Source organism: Drosophila suzukii, chromosome 3 (genome assembly GCF_043229965.1).
Source record: "Drosophila suzukii chromosome 3, CBGP_Dsuzu_IsoJpt1.0, whole genome shotgun sequence".
Taxonomy (NCBI): domain Eukaryota; kingdom Metazoa; phylum Arthropoda; class Insecta; order Diptera; family Drosophilidae; genus Drosophila; species Drosophila suzukii.
The window spans coordinates 79,019,659-79,039,670 of record NC_092082.1 but is presented as its reverse complement, the minus strand read 5'-3'; the positions used below and the strand labels follow the sequence as shown (position 1 = coordinate 79,039,670).

Genomic DNA, 20,012 nt, shown 5'->3' with positions numbered 1-20,012 from the left:
TGTTAGCTTAACATTAAAGGACCTTAACAGAAGCCACAAAGATACAAGCTAACAGAAACAGCAAGGGAGAATCCAAGAGATTTACCGCGCCCAAAGACTTCGCCAGATGGTTTCTCTTTCCCTACAAAACTATATATCCTAACTTCTCTTCAGATGAGCACATTTTCCGACTAAAAACGAAGCTGCATCGGCGGAGGTCCTGCGGTAGCATGTCCACGGCATCAAAGAGTTGCTCATAGCCAGAATCCGTGGCGGAATCCCGAATCCGGCATCCGCAACCCGGAGTCAGTTTCACGGCAACTTTGGTGCGGAGCGGTACGAAGGGAAAACGCTGCCGAGCGGAGCGGTACGGTTCAGCTGTTGTTGTTAAGCGGCATCAACAAAACAAAAGCACGCGGAACTGAAATACAACAAGTTTAAAAATTAAATTATTATAAAAAGGATATTTAAGGACATCAAAATTAGCACACACACACACACACAGATGTTGGAAATTATGGATTTATGCTAATTTGCAGCTCCATAACATAAAATATCAAATGCAACTGCATGGGCAGACTGAAAAACGCATAAATATTTCAAAAGTTGTGTGTAGATTTTAGACTTCCGGACTGAAAGAGAGGGGTATGTATGCGGAAAAGAGAGGACTGTGTACGTGTGTGTGTGTGTGTGTGTGTCATTTAAGCCAGTCAATGAAATGTTTGTTAATTATGTATGTGTATACATTACATTGCCATTAAGTAATTAACTCAGCTTCAAGCAGAGCTGTTTAAGTCACTATCGCCCTCTCACTCTAGTGTGCATGTGTGTGTGCTCCATTTAGGGTTATGCGAATGCGTCTGTGTGTGTGTGTGTGGGTGCTTGACATTGTCCCTGTCGATGGGAAACATGTTGCGTATACGCCACGTTAATGCACAACAAATTGAGAGCAAATTGATATGCCAAACAACTGCAACTGCCATTGGGAATGGCAGTGGAAATGGAAGTGGAAATGGAAATCGAAATGGAAATGAAAACGTCAAGTGCGAGGCGATATTGCCATTAATTTGATATTTATATTATAATTGGAAGACAGGCGAATTTCGAGATTTAGCCGCCTCGGGGCGGAATCCTTGTGATTCATCAGCAAGTCAGCACAAAGCACATTTGTCTAATTGCATAAGCGAAGTCTGCTTTGGCAACAATCAATTGAAATCATGTCGTTTGCTCTCTGTGTGTTTCTCTAGAATTTTTGTGCATTTGGCTTAGTCCTTGATTTGATTTCGTTATCTGTCATATGCATGTTTGAGTGGCATTCTTGGCTTGGGGAATTGCAAATCATTCGTTTCTGTCCAAATATTTTTATTGTCTGGCATTTATTGCCCTGCAAGATCATGTCAATCAGCAATATAAATTGCATAGAAATAATTGAATTAACAAGTATTCAAACTCGTCTTAGGGATAGAACAATGTTATTTCGCTTTCTAATTTGACAATGATTTGGTTTGCTTACTCAGCTAAAAATGGCAGATAACAAATTACAACTCAAAGTCTAAGAAAACAAAAACCTTTGAATAACAATTTTGAATTTATGAGTTTTCTTTTTATAGCAGAGATAATGTTTATGTTGTTTTACTTCGAATGTTGGACTGATTTTTAAATTGATAAAACCTAAATTAAAAGGTTGAAATTTCACCAAATTCTATAAAGAGATATATGAAATTATTACATCAATTTCTTAGTTATTGTTAAATTTTACCTTATGCTTGGCTGTTAAATGTCTTAAATAACAAAGCAAGCATCCTTGACTGGGCTATTTGCGCATTGATTTAAATTTAGCCATAATAATCAAATATTTAACTGATACACTTTGCTGTTATTCCTTCCTTCCTTCCCTTAGCCATTTTTGATATCCTGTCTGGTCCAATCACAATTGTTATTTGTTCGTTCAGATTCCTCGACTGCCTGCATATTTGGCGAATATTTTCAGTAGCCATCCCACCTCCAATTGCTGCTTGTTTTTTTTTGGTTTTTTTTTTTTAAATAAAGTGCCGTTCCGCAGGAAAAACTTTGCCACGGTAATTTTAATAAACGCGTCAATGAAACCAAAACAATGAGGACAGCATCAGAAACAATAACAACAACATTAACGTGGGGAAGCCCACAAAAAAGAAGCCACAATTTGATTAGAGCATTAAAGGACTTTGTGCCACAAAGCTCCGAGCGTCCTGCCGAGGTCAGGATGTCTGTTCACCAGACTTTGAGATTTTTGCCTGGACCCCGGCCAGCTATGTGAATTTTTGGCTTCCGAGGCAGACAAAGTTGTCTGCAATATTTTTGAATTTCTCGTGTTTTTTTTTTTGGTTTTGCCTTCCTGTTGTCGGAGCTTGGTGAATTTTTGGAAACTGTCAACGTTTAAATAACGTTGACAATGACAATAAACAAATGCAGTGGGCGCAAACAGAATGAAAGCGAAAAAAAATAGCCGAGAAAAGTTTAATAAAAAAGCCAAACCGAAACTTTACAAAAGTCAGACACGTGCGGGTGAGGGGAGTAGAAAACTCCTACACACCAAGAAAAAATATAAATTATGATATATATAGATTTAAAAAAATATCAAACATATATTAAATCAAAAGTAGTACACACTAAATATTAAATAAATATTTTCTACTGTATTAAATTCTACAAATTAAAGATTAAGTATATTTAATTGTAAATATTTAATATTTAAATATTCTATTCCTTTTCTCTCTCTGCACAAATATTTTGTCGATGAATGTTTTTTGTGCTTTGACGCCAAAAAAGTTTTCAAATTTAATAACCTTAAAACAAAAAGGCTCTGCGGACGACTTCTTTTTTGCTAACAAGGATTCTCCATTTATTTTTCTAGCTCATTGGCCCGCTGACCTGTCAATGGCATTTATCGATATCGAAACTATATCTATGTAGATGGACGACGATGTAATCATGAGAGGCGGCGCGTAGAGCAGAAAAAGTTTTTGGCTCCCCCCCCACCCGTGAAAGTTTGGACTAATAGAAAATATGGCCGGCCATTGAGTTTGGCCAAAAAGAGCAAAGTTTGCCGCTCTCGTCCTTCGGCGTCCTGCGATATTGTTCCATGTGGCAACAAGCAGGGAGCAGGATCGAAATCAGCTGGGGACTTTAAAGGCGACTGGACAACAATGGACCTTGGCCGCTGGCTGCTGCAGCTGGGCGTGCACATGCTGCTGGGTAAGTTCGAGTTAAAGCCAAAGTCCTGGCCACAGGATATACAGAGAGAGTCTGGCCCAGCCTGGCCTGGCCATGTCCTTCTCGGCCGTAATAATGAAAATATTTGAAACTTTTCATTTTATTGCCTTTTGCTTTTAATCCTTTGGCAAGCCGCCGCAAACCTTTTTTACGACAAAGTCCACGATGTCGGCAACTTTGTGGCTCCCTCACACACAAACACTCAAACACACGTACACAATAGTCATTTAGGCATTTCCGTTTCCGCTTGCCGCTTTTGTGCATTTGGCTTCTGTGTGACCCGAACACGAAATTAGCATAGCAATAAATGTGTTTGTTTGGGTGTCGCCGCCTTTCGACCCCACCATGATGATGATTTTCTCTCCTGACCTGACCTGAACCGACCCGAACCGACCTCGACCCCATCAATTTATGTTAATTTTATGCCGCCAAAATTGTTTTTTAAATACACTTTTAATTATGGCCCAATGAAAGGCAAAATGAACCGAGACGGTCCGGACTTGGCATCGGAATAAAAATAATAATTTCAATTAGCTTTAATGTGTCTGTCGCAGATAAGCTGTGTTTTTCTGTTGCTCAGGCAACACGGCGAATGCGCAATATTATATCATAACTTGACAGTGACTAAAAAAAGAGCTTAGGCTATAAATAGAAAATAAATTCCATTTATAAACATTACTTGACACATTTATAGAAAAAATAACAAAAACAAAGATGGATTAGCTGATAAAATATTAATAAATTTCAGAAAACGCTCTGCGATATAAATATATCACAATTTATTATCTCTTAGAGAGTTTTAAATATGAATATGTTAACTGCCAGCCATATCAAATTACCAAAGTTTATTCGCAGCGCTATTGTTTGGCGCTCGTTAAAATTAAATTTCAATTGAATTGGCCTCGTTTACTATTTTCCCAATTTATTGAACGATATTTGGTTATTCAAATTTGCAATTTGCAAAGCATATTCATTACCCCAAAAAAAGAGTGCCAACAAAATGTCAGACGATGTGCACAGTTTGCCGAGTTTCCCCTTTAACGAGTTCATGCATTGTTTGAGGAACCTCAAATGGCAAGGACAAGGACATGCCCACAGACATTGACAAATGCCGCCACACTCGGCTGCGATGGCAGGACATTTGCATAAACCAAACATAAATGCGACAATTTCAACCCGGAGTACGCCTTAAAATATTTACCCCACTGCGTAAAAACTGTGGCAATGAAGTCTCTCTCTCACTCGCTCGCTATATTTTATTTGCACTTTTCTAAAATTTATAGATGCTACTAAAATTCACTGCAAACTCTGGCTGGCTGGCTGGCTGAGAAAATAAATATTTGGCTACAACAGTGGAGAAAGAGTCTCCTCCGGCCCCAAGTGCCATAAAGTTTATTTAAACAAATTGCCGATTTTATAAGTGTCTTCAATTTTAGTAAGTGTGCGTTTCCCATTCTCCCCCGGAGGCAGAGTAAACGATGCGATGTCTCTGCCATGTTTGCACACAAAAATTACAAATCTCCGCCCTCGAAAATCGGGCTGGTATATCCACATGTCATTTGGGCCAAAAATCTGACAAAGCCGCTTGCCAATTCTGAAGTTGAAGTGGAAGTTGCAGTTGAAACTGTGGCTAAAGCTGGAGTCTCTCAAATCAAGTTTAAACTTTCACGCGTTTGCAGCTGCATAGCAAATGGGATTTGGCCAAAAACAGAGAAACCGGGAAAACGGAGGCCAAAAACAACAGAGCCACGCATCAGCTGAGAAATCTCGACCATGCTTTTTGGCCAAGCTTTTTCTGGCCAACTTGGTCTGCTCGTGTTGCTCGTTTAGCTGCTCGATTTTGCTGCTTGGTTTTTTTTCTATTATTTTTTTATTTCTCTGGATTTTTTTTTTGCTGAAGCCACTGCGCTTTGCTGAGATTAGCATCTTTATTTGTGTTTGTTTGCCGCAGCACAGCCCAGAGCCAAACTAAAACAAACTCCCACCCAGAATCCAATGTCCCACTTGTCGTCGTTGGCCCCGCATTTGTATGCAAATTATAGAAGCCTGGCCCCTCGATTTTCCCGCTTTTCCGGCTCCTTGGGCTGCTTACTTTTCCCTTGGTTTACTGCAGATTTGTCTGTTCGAGCGTTTATCGTTCGTTCGTTCGTTTGGCGGCAAATGCTTAAAGCGGATTTGATCACAGTCGTTGGTAAAATGTAGGAAAAATACAATTCGTATTTCCCAGAACTATTTGGGATCCTAGAGTTCCCCCCATTAAAGCGGTCTCAAAGCCTTCGAAGCAGAAGAGCTTATTGAACTGCTTTTGGCCCTTGACTTTCATTAGAGCTGGCTGAGATGTCTTCTTTGTTTGCGGAGCTTCGTGGGCCACAAGCGAACAGCTGCGCCAGACGAGCACAGAATGGGAAATAAACACTCGGGGAAAAAATTGTGTAAATATATGGGAAACATTTCCACAGAAAACTATAAACATAAATTACTCAAAATTGTTAAATAATAATATTAAATAATATTTGGAACAAATATGGGCAATAACTATTTGTGAAAGTACTTTTACACTCATTCTCTTTAAATTTTTCATAATTCAACAAAGTATTGAGTTCATTTTCATTTACAGGAAAACATACTTTCATATAAAAATTTATTTTTATAAATAGAAAGGGAGAAGAAAACAATTATTAAAACTGAGCACTTTTAGACAAACCATTTATAAATCAAATTTAAATTGGTATAAGTTAGAACCTTTTAGGAATACTGATACATATATTTTTAATATTTTTACAACTATACAATAAAATCCATTTTTATTTATGAACATTTAGTATTTAGACAAGCAAATTTGAGATTAGATGGGTGTATGTCCCTAAAAACCATACCATTTTAACTGCGGACACCCATATTAATTTATTTATCATTGTAAAATGTCAAGGTAATTTTTTTAACATATTTTTTCAGTGCATAGAAGCAACAACGAATTGATGTGCTGTCTTTTCTTGGCTCTTCCTTCGACTCGGTCTCATCCGCAGTCTGAGCCGCTGTTTCTGCTCCTGGTTTTTGGTTGTTAGGCAGCAAAGTTCACTCAAGTGCGTTGATTGCCGTGCAAAAAGTTTCGTTTGTCTGTATTTGATGTACTTATTTTTATTATTTACATATACAAGCAGGCAGGCAGGATCGTCACAAACACACACACACACGCACACAACCACAAACAACAGTTGTGTCCTGTCTTTTTAGCCGCGCAGGTGAAGTTTTCCATTTACTTTTCCTCTACGGCTGTCATTAAGCTGCGGTTGCCGCTGCCATTTGCAAATGTGTTTGCCATTGTCGTCCTTGTTGGCCCTGTTGCTGTTGTTGCTGCTGCTCGTCGGCTGCTTTGACATGCTTCAAAGGACTCATGTCAGGAGGATAGGAATCCGAATCAGAATCAGAATAAGCATTGGTACAAGAATAAGAATCCGAATCAGTCAGGCACTTTTGTCTGTTTGTCTATTGAAAGTTTAAACAAGTTTGTCTGGGGCCGTTTTCCCATTTTCCAGATGTTGCACCCGAAAACTCAAAGAGTTTTAGCTCGAAGGACGTAGGCGAACAAGCCGAAAAATAAATACACTGCTCGTGGGTGCCTACGGCAAATCGCAACTTTTGACATCCTTGCAAGTTATTTCAACTGTAAACTGCGACAAATTAAATTCGCGAGTGTTGCAGTTGCAACTGTTGCTGCAGGTTGCTGTTGATGTTGCTCGTGTACTTGGTGTTGCTGCTGTTGCTGCTGCTGCTGTTACCTAATGCGATTTGCGAAAATTATGCACAAGTTGTTGGCTTCCACTTGGCGACGTCTCGCGGATTTCTTGCTTATCATGCGGCAGTGTGCTCCAGTTGCAATTGCAACTTCAACTGCAGCAACTGACAGGGCCAAGATTATGGAAATTTTTCGTACCAGCCAGCAACTTTGGCATTTAGCGCTATATAAGGAGCTGGCCAAACACCGCAGCAACACTAACAACAACAAAAAAAAAACCCCATTGCAGCTAATGATATTAACCATTTTTTCCGGCATTTTCCACTTCTTTTTTTTTTGCTCTGTCTGTTTGCACTTAAAAGCGTTCTGCAAATTGTAAAAACCAGCACGCGGTTCGTTGCTGTTATTGCTATTGTTGTCGGCGGCAGCGTTTAGTGAGTTTTTGTTGCTGGAAAAGGAAAACTCTGTCTGAGTTTTAGTGCTCGGCATTTCTACAAGTTCATTCAATTAGGAGTTGTGCGTCGGTTGCTCTTGGTCGCATTTCGCATTTCCCCTGCTGCATTGCTTTAACTCGTCCCATTTTCATTTTATTTCTGATAAGCTTAAAATGCAGAGCAGCGATTAAAAGTGTTTCTCAATTTGCAACAATGATTCAACGGTAGAATAAACAGGGGGAAAATTTTAATTATTTTCAGCAGAAATGTAGTTGTCGTAATTTACTAAGGCAAAAGGAAGTCGTTTCTAGGGAATAAAAAATATTAATAAGCATGGAATTACTTTATTTAATAAGCATTAAAAAATTAAAATAAAATTTTTTTGTAAATTCAAATTATTTTCTTGCAGAAAAAGTTTTCAAAGAGGGACTTTTCCATTTTTTATTTCCTTCTCAGTGATACAAATAATATTGTTATATTGCTTGTATAAGTTCGTTTGCACATATTTTAATATAAACCTCAATCGAAAAAAGTTTTTTAAGAGCTTAAAAATGAGTTTATAATGCTTCATGTTTTTATGTTTCATAGGGATTAAACATAAAACATACAAGATTTCATGTTTTCCCAAAAAAATAGTCCCAAAACAGACTACAAATTTAATTTTACCCAATCGAGGAACAAAATCGATCTCCCCAACAAGATTTTCGAAGCTTTTCTTTATACTCGGACCCAGTTTTTCCCCCTAGCCTTGGAAAAGAATCAAATGATAATTTTTTATTACCACACAATCTCTGACAGGGAATCGAGATTCTGTGGGACTGGTTTAATGCCTCAATTTAAAGCAGACGAATGCAAAAGATTTTCATTTCGTTGCCAGTTTTTCGTATTTATTCTTTTTTATTCAGCATTTTTATGGCATTTCTCATCATTTTATCTGACGTTTTTCATCTCGCTGCATGGGACTAACATTTTCCCCTTCTGTTCTGCTCTTCCAAACCCATTTTCCCCCCGAATAATCCCAACATTTCCAGTTGTGCGGCGCATTCAGTGTCTACGTGTGACTGACATCAATGTGCCACAAATTGTTGATTTTCGTGATAACGTGACATTATCCTGCAGCTATGACATAAGTGGTCACACGTTAAATTCGGTTAAGTGGTACAAAAACGGAAAGGAGTTTTTTAGGTGAGTATATGGAGGGTTATATAATGCATACAGTGAGTGACAAAGTTGCATATAAGTTAGTTAGGTCAAATATTGTAGAATAAGTAACAATCAGTCTATTTAATTGAATTTAAATAATAATATTAATATACACAAGAGACCATTTTGTTGAAATTAAAATATATAAATTCACATGTCATCACACAATAATAATAGCACATCTCACTATCAGATTCTAAATATACATTAATTCAAATATTATTTAAAGTGGGTAATGGCAAAATAATTAGAATCCAATTCGGAACGTTAAACGAGCTCCTCAAAACATTTATGTATTTGTTTACTAAACGTATAATATGATCGCTTGACCTGATAGTTTTGGTAGCCGACTGTAGCTGGCCGTAATTTATGATATTTATTTCAACACGCAGATGCCACATGCATGGGAATCTGGGCCATGACCTGTGACCCCTTGAGTGCTTTTCTGCACACGCACCCACAAATGTGTGTATATATATACATTGTCAGCCGATTTTCTTGCTCAATTAATTATTAAATAAATTAATTTGCCAACGCAAATTAATTTAAATGTTTGGCCAAACACTCGGCTTCAAGCCCTTCACAAGTTGGCCGTTAAGCGGCATTTATTATTTATGCACACATCGTTTGCAGCGTGGTCCCCGAAAACAGCAAACAACAAATTAATTGCCCAAAAGAGCACATATTTCGGCTGGCCGAGGCAAATAGGATGATTAAAAGGCCATTTGACCGAAAGTTAGCCATAAACAAGTGGCAAGATGGGCACTTCATTATTGTCAGCTCTTTTGACTAGATGGCGAAAATTAAAAAATCTCCACTGCCTGTCGAGCGTTTTGCTTAATTAAAAATGAGTAGAGCAGTGCAAACAGTGCATGCATGTATATGAACTGCCGTACAGAGAAAATCTGCGAGAAAAGCTGGCAAAAATGCAAAAAAAAATAGAAGAAAAAAAAACAGGGTGAGACAGTTAGCGAGTCCCATGGGGCGAGCGAAAGTTTTAATTAGACAGCAGCACGTAAAAGTCAACTGGAGGCAAATTGCAATTCCACTTGCACTTGCCAGCCGAATGCAAATTAAGGCGAGCTCTAGTGCAACAAAAAGCGAGCGCCAGAAGTTCACAAATAACTTGCAACATTTCTCTTTTCTTTGAGTTTTTAGGCAACTAATTGCCAATGGCTCAGAGTTCAAGGATATGCCAGCAGCTTTTTGAAATATAATTTATATAACACTGTTGTCTTAAATTTTGGCAAGGCACCAATCCTGTGTTATGACAGACTGGACACTTTTTAATTGGCTCTAATTGGACCAGTTTTTGGCATCCAAAATAAATATTTGATGCATTCTAGAAATTATTACTTCTAATAAGTGCATAAAATACTGTTGATATCCAAACGGACAGGGTTTTTATTTGGGTAAATGTCAAATAAGGATTCAGTATTTTCAATAAGTTCATAAATCCTATTCCTTGTGAAGTTGATATCTCAGCAGTCTGATAGTTTTCAATTTATTGTTTGCTTTTAGGATCAGAGCACAAACGTTTCTTTTCTTTTCTTGGTAAAATTAATTTTATGTGTATTTTAGTTTGCCTTTTTTGGGCATCCACAAAGAGAAACTGAGGCATTATCCTGCTTCTGACCCAAACAAATCCCCTTGTAACGAGCCTCGGACGACGGCGGTTGCCGTTTATATTGCTTATCAAATTTGTTGATTTGCTGCCGCAGTTACCGCCTAAGCCGCAAATAATGCGAAATCGGGCCCGGGAAGCCCCCTGCCACGCCCCCTTTTCTATCATGGCTATTAACAAGTGGCGCTCGAAGGCGACTTATCAACACTACGGCAGCGCACAAAAGTAGGCAACGATTTTTTTGCCTTAGCCAGGATTTTATTTATGTGGTTTTTTTCTGGCAAGAGGAAAAGCCACTTGGCCTCTGTGTGTGTGTTTGTATGGGTGTGTGTGTGCTGGACAAGTTTTCCACTTGAACACTTTTTGTTGTGGATTCCGCTTTTTACATGTTTTTGAGGCATTTGTGGGATTAATGAGCATCAATCCACAATACAAAACAAATTAAAGGGCCCTGGCTTGGGCTTACCCCCATTTTCCCATCGACTGGAACTCGCTTGCCACTCTTTTGCCCGTTTTCCACACGTCGAACCCACATTGGCAATCAGTTAAGGTTGAGTGCATGTAAGCCACTTGTCTGCGAGTGGCGAAAAAGAGAAACGATTCCTCCATTTCCTGGCCGGTTTGCGTTGATGGCTTTGAAAGCTTTTAACCCAAGCCTACGACACACATCTGCAGATTATCAGTTGGCTTTCGAAAGGATGCGTGGGAGGAGGTCCTTTGCAATTTGCGGCCACTTTGCCAGCTCATATCCACTCAACCTCTGGCGTTCCGTCAGCTTGGCTATTTTTTAGAAAAAAGCTATTTATAGTATTTAAGAAGGGTATCAAATAAGGTGTTGGTATTTCACAGTTTTCTTGGACTTAACAAAATATTAAAATCATATATTTAATACTGTCAGGCTCATAATTTCATCGTAAATAAAAAATATGCTAATGCAATATAAAACATTTTAAAAAAATATTTTTTTAGGGCCGAAGAATATTTTAAAAAGTTTAAAAATACCTAAAAAATTGAACCAGGCTTGCTTTATATATGTAATTCCAAAATAACTTATCCTAAAATTAGCATATATTTATTTAATGATAAGATACCTATTTTATATTTAATGGTAAAAACAAAACATATTCTAAAAATATTTTTTAGCTACTGTTAAAAATCGAATACCACCCTTTTTGGCACCTATCTGTATCTGAAGTATCTGAATTAATCACCTATCTTTCCGCAGATACTCGCCCCTCACCCCGCCCACCTACATTCCGTTCGCGGTGGAGGGCGTGCAGCTGATCGATGACGGCAACGAGTGCAACGAATCCTCCTGTCGCGTGGAACTCAATTTATTGGGCGTCAAGTCGTCGGGCGTCTACAGGTGCGAAGTGTCCGGCGATGCCCCCCACTTTCAGCTAACGGCACGCGATGCCAACATGACCGTCGAAGGTGAGTTTACCTGGGCAAAGGGCCTGGAAAGTGGCCAGGATGCTTGAGTAATGAAATGCAACTCCAATTGTTACTCTTAAATTAACGAGAGTGGGCCAGTGGGTAAGCCAAACCCCATGCCATCATCTCCCACAACAAGCACGTGATCAAAAACTATCTGCGGGGGGGTGATGCAAATGCAGGAAAACATTAAGATCACTGAGAAAAATATTCGAATATATTGTACAACACTAATTGATTTATAATAATATTTAATAATAGCTTGCAAAATATTTATTTTTATATTTTATTAGGATTTTTACGCCACCAATTATCTTAAGTTATTTATAGAATTAAATATTTATACAAGAATATTACAGAGCTGTGTATAAGTTCAACCTTTCAAATTTTATTTATATTTTATTTTTAAAAAAAAGTCTTTGTTTTTATGTCTTTTTTATGTTTCTGTGGATTTATTTGCTTTACTTCAATATAATTTCTATAAGACCCTTTATAAAATAAGACTTTGGTACTTTGGTTATTTATGTTTTATGTTTTATAAATCACTTTGTTATTATAATAATACCAAATTTTCAGGTATTTCAATCAAAGTACTTGCATTTTTTCGCAGTGTATAGGTGCACTTCTCGTTCGCGTATTCCCACCGTGTTTCCTTTGCTGCTGCACAGCATAAACAGAGTAAAATGTGTAATTTCCGTGATATTTTAATAGTAAACAACGGGGAAAGAAAACTGCAAGAAACATGCAGGGCCGTTTGCATATATGACGAGCTGGCAAAGTGGCTGCCTCTGCAGTGGGTGGTTGGGTGGTTGCAGGATAGTGGGTGGTGGTGTGGCACACGCACAGGATAAGCTGTGGGGCAGGAGGAAAAGGGGGAGGAGCGGGAGCAGCAGGAGGAGGCGATGCAGCCAGGCATTCAGGATGTGCTCGCGAGAGGAACAGTGCGCGTTCATAAAATGTAACCAAGAGATGCATGTGATTCGCATCCGTACACACACACACAAACACACACACGGAGCACCCTCCTTGTAGTGGCCTGTATCTGTGTGTGCGGCTCTGTGATTTACGGCAGCACTTTATGCTTAAAAAGGATATCGCTAAAATGAAAAGCTCCGCCATTGCCAGTGCCTCCGCTTTTCCTCCTTTTTGCCCGCTTTTCCCCGCTTTTCCTTCCCTCGCAGCGTGTGCGTTTCGCCTTCCTCTTATTTTCGCTTTTACTTTTGCCCCACAGGATGTTTCTCTGCATGTGTTTTATGATCATCTATTTTTCCTCTGATATAAAATAAATATCTTGTAGATGCGGGGCCAGTCATGCCTCGGGCTTTGCTGCTCTGCTTCGCTACTTTTCCCCGGCGCTTCTACTGTTGCTAAAATATTTTTAAAAATTTATCAAAAGCAAATAAAGAAGTTGAGCAAAACAAACAGAACGCCAAGGAATAGCATGAAAATAAAAACCAGAGCAAAAGGAGGTGCGCCATTTGCATGTGTAATGTGCGTTTAAAATTAGCTAAGGACGTAACTGAGAGCTGAGATGCACTCAGCCAGGGAGAAAGTCATCTGTCTCACACTCTCGCATATGTGAGTGGGCTCCTTTCACTCTAAGGATACTGAACAAGCATTTCCCTGTAGCTAAACTCAGCATTGTTACGGCTTGTTAGAGATGTATGTTTTTGATAGTTGCTTAAAAATCCAAATCCATTATCCTAAAATCATAGAAATATTTAAGGGGCCCTATTTAAAGCTCATAAAAACAATAGAACCACAAATTTTAGTTCCGAAATGAACAATATTTAGTGTTCAAACTAAAAATCATTCAAAATATTAAGTATACGTACCAATTCCATTTAAAATGTATATAACAAAATACATTTTCATACACCTTTTCAAAAATAAATTCTCTATAATTTTCAATAAATGGATAGATGATTCTAAGAATATTATTTCCCCTTCAGCACTTCCCCAGAACAATCCACTCATCAGCAGCTTTCACTCAACGTACCGCTTCGATGACTTTGTACAGGTCAATTGCAGCACAGACTTTTCCAGTCTTTTCACTCGGATCACCTGGTACGTCAATGGGATAAAGGTAAAGGATAACCCACAAATAACTTGATTTAAATAACACTTTCTGTTTTAAAGGTTTCCCTGATTGATCTTCTGCCCAGTATTGAGACCACAATCGTGGCCCATGGATACAGCATGCGTCGTATTATTTCCCAACTGAATTTCTATGCCAACGAACCCCGATTTCATCAGTTGCAACTACAAAAGTTAATCCAGCAAAAGCGGACAATCTCACCTGCACGATTGGGTCTGGAATTGCGATGTGTGGCCGAAATCGATCGATATCCTAATCTTCAGCGAGAGGGGAGCATGTTTGCCCAGCTCTTCAGGGACGAAATCGATCAGAAGAACCAGAAGCTGATTAATTCGAGATCGGGTAAGTCATGGCGAAAAAAAAGGAAGAACTTTGTTTAAAATGTTGTAAATGTAATATAAGTTAACCAGTAAAAATATTTAATACCTCAATAAAATTCTAACATAGCAAAAGAATAAAGAAATATATTCACCAAATAATCTTGAATATTAGTTAATATGCTTTTTAAAATTTCAATTTTAAACATAATGTCCAGAAAATATGTGGAAAATGTATTTAGTGTTGAAAGTGTCTTCTCTCGCCATTGCTTTTAATGCACTTGACCGCAATGTCAGCGGCCGCTAATTAAAAATAAATACGTTGCCACACGGAGTGACAGTCCGTTCGCGGTCTCGCTATTTGGACAATTTTAACGCAAATTAATAAAAATGTGACCTCTGACCCCGTTGCCTACCCTCTTGCCTTCACCTCCCTCAACTTCACTCACACTTTCCCTCTGCCTCTTTCTGTTGCAGATGCCACTCGAAATGCACAAGTGCTGCATCTGCTGCTGGTGGCCATTTCGATGACGATAACCGCAGTGCGACTCTTCACACCGCTGACATTTCAATATGGCGCACGGAAGTCGGCGCGCTACAAAATGGCGGCTACGCGATGAATTTTTCCTTGTTTCCGGTTTTGATTGCGTTTTGTATTTTCGTTATATATACTTGTTTTTAATACATTTTTGTAGCTTTAAGCAACTGAAATGCACGTGAGAATTTACAAACAAAAATCAATGTAATATTTATGTATAATTGTAATAAACGTCACGGAGAAAAATCGAGGGGGAAATTAACTTAAGTCTAGGCAATCGAATCCTGTAAATAGCCTTTAAGTGTGCAATCGAATTATAAGAACACAATGAAATCATCGTCAATAAACAAGCAAGCAAACAAATGACTTCTTTTGGCTTCCTATATTTTTTGTCCATTTTCAGCCACGCCCCCAAACTCCTTGCCGCCCTCAGATAACCGCAAAAGTGCCGTTAAATATGCTGTTGGGCCCCCTTTTTCTGGTTCGCATTGCGCTTTATTGTTTCACTTATTTTTTTGTGTACTTTTTGTTGCCTTTTGAGGCACATGCCTCGCATGCCTTTAGCCACATCAGCTATGTGCGCCACGCCCACAGAGGCATTCAACGGCCCCGCCCCCCGCCTACGACTCCCCATCGAAGCGTCAGTCTCGTTTTCATTTCGCTTTTAAATCGAATTCAATGAATTCGATTGCAATCCCCCTTTGCATACGCAAGTTTGTGGCATTGGAAAGGCCAGCCCACAACATCATCACCATCCTCATAAAAGTTCCGACACTGCACAACAAAGTTAGGCCCCTGGCGTTTCGAAGGGGAGTGTGGAGACCTACGCCTAAAACCTAACTTCAAAAGGATTATCAAAAGAAATCTAATAAATCTATCATTTTATTTCTTTTCAAAAATATGATTAATTTAAAAAGCGTAGAAGGTAAATAATTTATTTCAGAGATATTCTCCCTTTCAGATAAAGGTAACTACAAGGATTTTCAAGAACAGATATTGATTTTATTAAAGGAGAAAATGAGTGCAAGTTTATTTACAAAACATCATATTGAAAATATTGAAAATATTGAGTGCAAGTTTGTTTTCAAAACATCATATTGAAAATAAACTTGTACTCATTTTTTTAATAGCTTACTTTGGCTTATTTTAAAGTGTAACTACAATCACTAAATAATACGAAGTATTTTTCTTTGTATTAATTAATGTATCCTTGAATGAAGTCATTATAAAGTTATTTATTTTACAACTGGGTCTCTTATATGGGTCTTTTAATTGAAGTGTCAAAATCACCTTTTTAATCATTAATTCGCTAACAGTAGTATATTGAAGACAAGACTCAGTCGATTCATTTCCTGCCCTTTAACATTTATATTTATTTTATTTTACTGGCAAACACAGACAGCAATTTCACTGCCCCTGTCATGTCTTTATTATTTTATTTTTATTTTCCATGCATTTTTAAGGCCTTTAACCCATTTGAAAGCTGATGGGGCTCTTTTTCTCAGGGCGAGATACGTCTATAAAACCCAGCATCAAGGTAAAGGTATCACCGATTCCAATTAATCATGTTCCCTGTTAAGTATTTCAAGAGTATCATTTCAAAAAGATTTAATTATTACTAATAGGTAATCCAAAAATGTAGTTAAATAATATTGGGTATATTTCAAAATATTTATATTTTAAAATGCTAAATTTTTTTTTAATTGCTTAGTTTCTAATCCCCGCTTAAAAAATGCCTTGAAAAGCATAACATTTTGTAAAAACACATTTATGACATCGTGAAGGTGCATAGCCTTATTAAAACGTCCCAATGGACAGGACTTTCCCCGCTACGTCATGTAAAACGAGGGATCAAAGTTGCCGGCCGGGAACGGCAGTGCAAACGAGGAGCGTAAAAAGACTATTAAGCGATAATTTATTTGTAATCTGCGACGTGGACGGACGGGCCCCTTCAGCATTCAGCATCCGAGACCAGGCAACCAGGCACAGAGGATGCACAGAAAGAACTGAAGGTTAAAAAAAAATATTAAAGTATTTAAACACAAAAAAAAAAATGGAAATTAAAATTTTTAGTAATAATGTTAAATCTGATCTAATAATTTTTTAACAAATTTTTAAAATATTGTTTTATAAAAATAAAAATATACAGCTATTTTTTATTGATATGCATATTCTAAGATCATTTTCGAGGAAATCATCTTCTGGGCTTATTAAAATAATCAATTTATGACCAGGATCACCTATGTTTTTTCGGTGTACCAAGGACGAAGGCGGAGTAAAGGATCCAGTTCATCTCAGTGGGCAATAAAGCCCCGGCCGAAGCAGCAGGAGCAGAATCCTGGCAAAGGCCCAGGCAAATATTTAAGGGCGCTAAGACGGGGCAGTCAGCAGAGGCGGTTGGGATCGCAAAAGCGGGGGTAAAAAAGCCAGGAATGGTTGGGGAAAATGAAAAGGGGGCACAGAATACCCATCTCCAGAGTCCAGTTGAAACATCCAGACAATGTGGACAGTCGCTCTTTAAAGGGAGGCAAATAAATGATTTTGCCAGCTTGCTTAAATAACAACAAATGCCAATTACAATTGCTTTAATGGGCGAATGAAAAGGGCGAGGGCAGGGGCTTTGGGGCTGTGGGAAATGCAGGATTGAGGGAAATGGTCACAGAATGCACTTGCTGCTCCAGAAAACCGCAAGGATTAAGTAATTTCTGCCAGACATGCAGCAGCCGCAATCGCCAAATGAACACAAAAACTTTGGCCCACCGAGAGAGACGGACATACACATATATATATATATATATGGGGGATGGCAAGGACTCTGGCACTCTAATGCACTCGTGTGTGCAATAAATTGGCATATCCTTGCCAGCCCACACACACACAAATACACATGAGATCCTGGAAGATACACTCACAGACACAATGAGTTTTGCGTGTGCAGTGGCTGCTGTATTATGCACAGGATGCGCATAAGAATGAAAATCCTTTTGCACTTAATGGCAACACGGAAAAAGGCAGCCAAAGGAGCAGGAACTCCTCCCCTTTTTGGGGTAATATTATTTTGTGCAAAATTTCTTATTTCACCGTGGAAACTCATAAAATTCGCCGCCACTCCTTTGTGGACGCGATGAGCTGGTGGCCAACAAACGGCAAGCGTCCAGCGAACTGCATCTCCTGCTGCTTAACCACTTTGAAGGCCATTAATTTGCAATGACCGTGACGGTGGGCTGGGAAAAACCCCACCCCTCCAGAGGAAAATGGGAAAAAGGGGTAACCAGCGAAGCATACTGGCACATCCTGGCTGGCTTCTTGTCTAGCTTGCTCCACTTTACGACCATTTCAGCGCCGCTCCACTTTGCACATTTATTGTTTTTAATGCATTTATGCCAACTGGAGGGGAAAATAGGAGGGGTAAATATAGTAGCAGCCGGGAAAGCCCGCACAAAATGCCCGAGCCAAAATGAAAATTAAGCGCCTTTAAGAAAAACGAGAAAATAACATCCATCGAGAGTCGATCTGCTGCACATCAAAGTGCAATATATATAGACGACCATTATTTATTTAAGCCTCACACACACACACACACAAGCTCACGCAGAAAGTTCCTGAGGGGTAAAAAAGAGAAATTGGGCCCTGCAGGATGAGATTGTGAGATGCTGATATACCGAGATGCTGAGATTGCATGCAATCTGCCTTGCCAGCACATTTCTTCAGCGAGTGCAGCTAATGAAGCCGAGTGTGTCCTTGCGGCAGGATGTGCCAAATCTATCTAAATATTCCCGCTTCCTAACCCAACCAGAGTGATTAAATGCAGCATCGTACATTTCCTGAGGGGTTTTTAAAGAAAAATACCGATAAGGACAGGAAAACGGAAAGTGTTTTAGCCAGGGAAAGACAACAATATGGTCTATCGTAATTACGGGCTAAATGAATAGCACTGGGAAAAGTATACTTTGAAGATTAGAACATCATGGCTTTTATATTGTTTATACATTTCAATACATTTAATACCAATTAATACATAAAATATAATAAAATGCATATAAACAATCAGATAATTATTTTCTTTAACTTGCTCTTTAATACCATTTAAATGTATAAAGTTAATGGTCATACTATTCATAGCTTTTCCTTTTTTACTAGCTATATCATTTTATATTAAGTTTTTATTTTATAATTTTTGTTCTATTTACCAACAATATCAAGAAATCACGTTTAATACTATAGAAAATTTACGTTTTTAAAGCAAAAGATATGACCTTTATCCTTTGAAAATCAAAATTCGTTTTGAAATTCGTTCTACTCTATTTCACTTTTTCAAATTTTATGTTTATTTATATTTGTTGTCCTACATTTTAAGGAGAACTCCCTGTTTTGTACATTCCTTTCAGTGTCAAAGTGGGGAGCAGTAAAGTGAAACCATAGTGGGTGAGCATTTACTTGAATTGACTTTATCCGCTTTGCTTTTAGCTGTTGTCCTGCCAGATCCTGCCAGATCCTGGCCATTCCTGGCAATCAGGCGCAACGACTTCCGTCGCCGCCTGGCAACCGCAATTGAAATGTTTTCATGGCGGCGCAACTAAAAATTGTCATCGGGATTTTCATTACCTGCGGCCAAGTTGGCTTCTCGGCCACGTTTTATTAAAGATGCTGGGCCACAAGCCCATTGAACACCCACGTTTCCCCGCCCGTAGGCATTTGGCATTGGGGCTTAATTAAGTTTGTGCCACACCCCCACCTTTTGGCCATCCCCAGCCCCCGTCGAAATCAGTTGCAGGCACCGAGGAAAACCAAATCCCTTTATCAACAGAAAATGGCGTGAAAAAAAATGCAATTAGTGTTGCACTCGCTACCCACGACTTGCGTTTAATTGCGAACTGCGGTGAATTAAATCATTTTCAGCATCAGGCATCTTAAAGCCTTCAAGGAAAAGCTGGCTAAAAACGGGTTGGCGGCCAAAAGGTTCCGTCTAACAACAACAAACCGCAGCGGGGCCAAGAGGAAAATGCATAAGAAAGCGAGCAGCGAATTGAAAACGGAAAATGGAAAATGGAAAATGGAAGACGGTGAAAGTGGTGAGAGATTTGTAGACTGCATTTTTAATTACACTAAAAGCAACTGAGCAGCAGACGTGTAAATGACTATTCCTTTGGTTACACTCCCTTTTCAGATAATTTCAAAGCCCTCCTCATCATCAGAAGTAGGTTTTCATCTGATGTCCATCCAGGTATGTGTATACAGCAGTACTCAAAATAATGATATAGGTGTGAAAAAAAAGTATTATATAATTATTATTTTGAGCTTATAAATAATTGTTGGTTTATTTAAGAAAACGGTCAATTATATATGGAAAATAAAATAAATATAAATCAAGTTTGTAGCCTATGTGCTAAAACTTTT

The 20,012-nt window shown here is 38.6% G+C and overlaps 1 protein-coding gene across 2 annotated transcripts; it reads left to right on the top strand.

Annotated features, from left to right (window-relative positions):
• Nucleotides 1–250: 250 nt before the first annotated feature.
• On the top strand, nucleotides 251–14,970 carry beat-Vb (beaten path Vb). Of its 2 annotated transcripts, none has more exons than XM_036818034.3 (7): nucleotides 251–346; nucleotides 2,873–3,213; nucleotides 8,433–8,586; nucleotides 11,454–11,662; nucleotides 13,615–13,748; nucleotides 13,802–14,102; nucleotides 14,555–14,970. In XM_036818034.3, the coding sequence occupies exons 2-7, from the start codon at nucleotides 3,165–3,167 to the stop codon at nucleotides 14,695–14,697; spliced, it is 990 nt and encodes a 329-aa protein (XP_036673929.3). In that variant the 5' UTR covers nucleotides 251–346; nucleotides 2,873–3,164; the 3' UTR covers nucleotides 14,698–14,970. The 2 variants fall into 2 exon arrangements, with proteins under 2 accessions (XP_036673929.3, XP_036673930.3); XM_036818035.3 differs by lacking the exon at nucleotides 251–346 and adding an exon at nucleotides 449–624.
• Nucleotides 14,971–20,012: the final 5,042 nt, after the last annotated feature.

Coding starts and splice junctions, on each gene's coding strand:
- beat-Vb (XM_036818034.3), top strand. CDS start 3,165: ATGGACCTTGGCCGCTGGCTGCTGCAGCTGGGCGTGCACATGCTGCTG. Junction 8,587..11,453: donor AACGGAAAGGAGTTTTTTAG/GTGAGTATATGG, acceptor ATCTTTCCGCAG/ATACTCGCCCCTCACCCCGC. Junction 11,663..13,614: donor TGCCAACATGACCGTCGAAG/GTGAGTTTACCT, acceptor TTTCCCCTTCAG/CACTTCCCCAGAACAATCCA.